Source organism: Neomonachus schauinslandi, chromosome 6 (genome assembly GCF_002201575.2).
Source record: "Neomonachus schauinslandi chromosome 6, ASM220157v2, whole genome shotgun sequence".
Lineage (NCBI taxonomy): Eukaryota > Metazoa > Chordata > Mammalia > Carnivora > Phocidae > Neomonachus > Neomonachus schauinslandi.
Genome location: NC_058408.1, coordinates 25,275,933 through 25,279,001, shown reverse-complemented (window position 1 = coordinate 25,279,001; position 3,069 = coordinate 25,275,933). Strand labels below are relative to the sequence as shown.

The 3,069-nt window shown below is 58.6% G+C and overlaps 1 protein-coding gene across 1 annotated transcript in view; it reads left to right on the top strand.

Moving 5' to 3' along the window:
• Positions 1 to 1,254: 1,254 nt before the first annotated feature.
• The window catches only part of CNTN2 (contactin 2), an 18,532-nt gene continuing 16,717 nt past the window's right edge, over positions 1,255 to 3,069 (top strand). Inside the window, exon 1 of the mRNA XM_021686609.2 lies at positions 1,255 to 1,324. Coding sequence (XP_021542284.2) covers positions 1,255 to 1,324 — 70 coding nt within the window. The remainder of the gene's footprint in view (positions 1,325 to 3,069) is intronic.

The window sequence follows — 3,069 nt, the reverse complement described above, 5'->3', positions numbered from 1 at the left end:
CTGGGAGCCCAGTGACCCAGGCTCCCTCTAAAACCGAAAAGCAGACCCCTGAGATTCCACACTAGCCCCAGAACTCAGAACGCCAGCCTGGAGATGCGGAGCAGATGGAAAGGCTGGGCCTGCCCGCCCCTCTCAGGATGAGGCCCCATCTCGCTTCCTGATGAAGGGGAGCTCTGACTTGTTCTGGGTGCCCCCGCCCAGGGAACAGGTTCTCCAGAGCTCTAGGATTTAACCAAGTCTCTGTATAAGAGGAAGGCTCCTCTGGGAGCCACATTAACTCTTGGATCCTAGAAGGCCTGTGGGGGCCCATCAGCCCTCCTAGCTGGGGAGCGCTGCTGATGGGGCCAAGGCTAGGGCTCCATGGTGCACAGAACATAAGTGCCTCACCTGGGGCCCAGGTGAGAGGGTGTGAATAAACCAGTGAAACTCCTCCTCACTGCTAGAAAAACAAGGAAGACCCTGACATTTTTTTTTTAAGATTTTATTTATTTGGAGAGAGAGACAGCAAGAGAGGGAATACAAACAGGGGGAGTGGGAGAGGGAGAAGCAGACTTCCTGCTGAGCAGCAAGCCCTATGCGGGGCTCGCTCGTTGCTGGGCTCAATCCCAGGACCCTGAGATCATGACCTGAGCCAAAGGCAGATGCTTAACGACTGAGCCACCCAGGCACCCCGACCCTGAGAGACTTAATGCAGCTCCCAGAGGGGCTTATCACCCCCAAACCCTGGCAGCTGTGGGGGAGGGGCAGGGGAAATTGGGGCCCAAACCCTGGAGGAGGAAGATGCTCCCCACCACCCAGGCAGGGCCCTGTTCTCTTCTGGACCCTACATCAAGAGCTATTACCACTGAGGGGCAGGTGGGTTCTTGCCTCCCAATTAGTTACTGCTTTTACTTCCCGAGCAAACCCCTGCTGGCTGCAGGGGAGGGGGGCGGCATATACAGGGCAGAGTCAGACTCCCAGGGGGCCCCTTGTAGGCACTCAGCCCGGGAAGAGCTCCTCTGTAACAGCCAAGCCCCTTCCCCTGGGGGCTTGGGGAGGGTGAGTGCGGAGCAATTCCGGCCTCTCCCCAGGCAGGGGGGAGAAGCACTGCCTACTTACCGGGGAGCCAGGAAGGAGCCGGGAGGGGCTCTCCTCGGCTCAGAGTCCTCCCCATCCTCTGCCTCCTCAGGTCCTTCTCAGCCTCCAGCTGGACTCTCCCCGCGCTGGGCTGAGCCTCCTCTCCTCTGCCCCCCATTGCCGCCCAGGACACCCACCATGGGAACACCCACCAGGAGGAAGTCACACCTGCTGCTGCTGGTCGCTGTGGTCCTTGTCTCCTTTCCAGGTATGAGGGTTCATCGGGGCTCCAAAGCCCAGCAGGATGATTCTATTACTCTATCATTGCTATTATTTTAGTGATGACTTCAGAAATCATTGACCCTGCATTGCTGTGGCACTTAGATTTTTGAGGCCATTTCCTTGCTAAAATTTTCCCATTTGTGGATCTTACCTTCCCTTCGAGGTCAGAAGGAATGAGTCTCCACCATAATATAGATGAAAGAAGCACGATCCAGAGAGGCTGAGACTTGCCTTGGGCCACACAGCAAGATTATGGCACGATCAGATCTCCATGATCTTGTCCTCCAGCTGCAACCCCTAAGGAGCCGTGGTGTCCAATAGGGTAGCCAATAGCCACATGGAACTATGAAAACCGAGATTAAATTAAATTTTACAATTAGTCCTTCAGTTGTACAAGCCACATTTTAAGAGCTAATAACCATATTGGATAGCACAGATTATAGAACATTTCCATCATCACAGAAAGTTCTATCGGATCCTCCCACTCTAGCGTCCTCTGACATGAGGAGACAGGGATCGATACCATAAAACTCTAGGAGGGCTCCCCAGGGCCACGCTGCGGCCTGACAGACAGACCAAGCGCAGGACGTGAGAAGACATGAGACAGAGCACGGGGCGGCCGAGGCTGAAGGCCGGAGGGACCCAGGCAAGAGTTCTCTTGCCAGGGGAGCCGTGAGGTAGGGAGAGCATTGGAGGGAGGCCGGCAGAAGAGGGCAGTTGGGGCCCAGACCCAGGCTGGCCGGCCCCTGGGGAGCATGCGGGGAAGGAGGCGCCGGAGACCCAGCCAGTCCAAGAGCTGGAGGGAGGTCCCCCGCTACCTGCTCCTGCCCTGGGGGGCCTCTTGGGACTGCCTGGCCTCTCCGCCCTGACCCCCAGCCCAGATCAATAGACGCCTCTTTTCTCCGTAAAGACCTCCATGGGAGGAAGCGTCCCCGTCCTCCACCCCTTCCAGAGTTCTAGCTGCTTCCACTCCTCCTCCCCGCCCCACGCCCCTGCAAGACTGCGGCCGGCCCGTTTTAGGTTCTGTCTCACCCGGGAGGACTCCACTGGCACACTTCCAGATGTTCTCATTCCCTCCTAACTGCCTCCCAGGCCTGCCCCCAAATCAGTGAGGCTGCAGGGAAATGGGGCTGACCCAAAGGCCGGAGGGAGCCTCCCAGCACCTCCCACCCCTACCCAGGGCCAGAGGAGCCGCGGGGGTGGGGAGCTCAGGCTGCACAGGGCAGCAGACAGCCACCCCCGAGAGAGCAGAGGAGAGGCGCCGGGGGTCCTCAGCACTATCCCCCTGTCGGGGACAGCTCAGGCCGGGACCATATCACCTGAGGCAGGGGGTGTGGGTAGCTGCTGGGGTGTTAGACCCAGGGATGCAGGAAGGCCCAGGGAGAGGGGACCCGGTCTGCCACATCCCCAAGCCCCAGAGACCCGAGTGGAACATCCCATCACTGGCTCTCACCCCTCCCAGAAAGGTGTCTCCCCTCGGGGCTCCCCTCACTAACCTGCCCTGGAGAAGCAGCCTTGGGTCCCTGGCATCCAGGCCAGGAAAGGCAGTGAGGAGGCCCCTGTATGTTCACGTCTCTCTAGCCTCTTCCTCTGAGGCTTCCAGATGCCCACGTTTGGGGAAGCAGCGTTGCCAGAACAGGGAATCAGAATCAGAGAGGATGTGGAACACGGGCAACAAGGAAGGGTGTGTGTGTGTGTGTGTGTGTGTGTGTGTGTGTGTGTGTGTGTGTG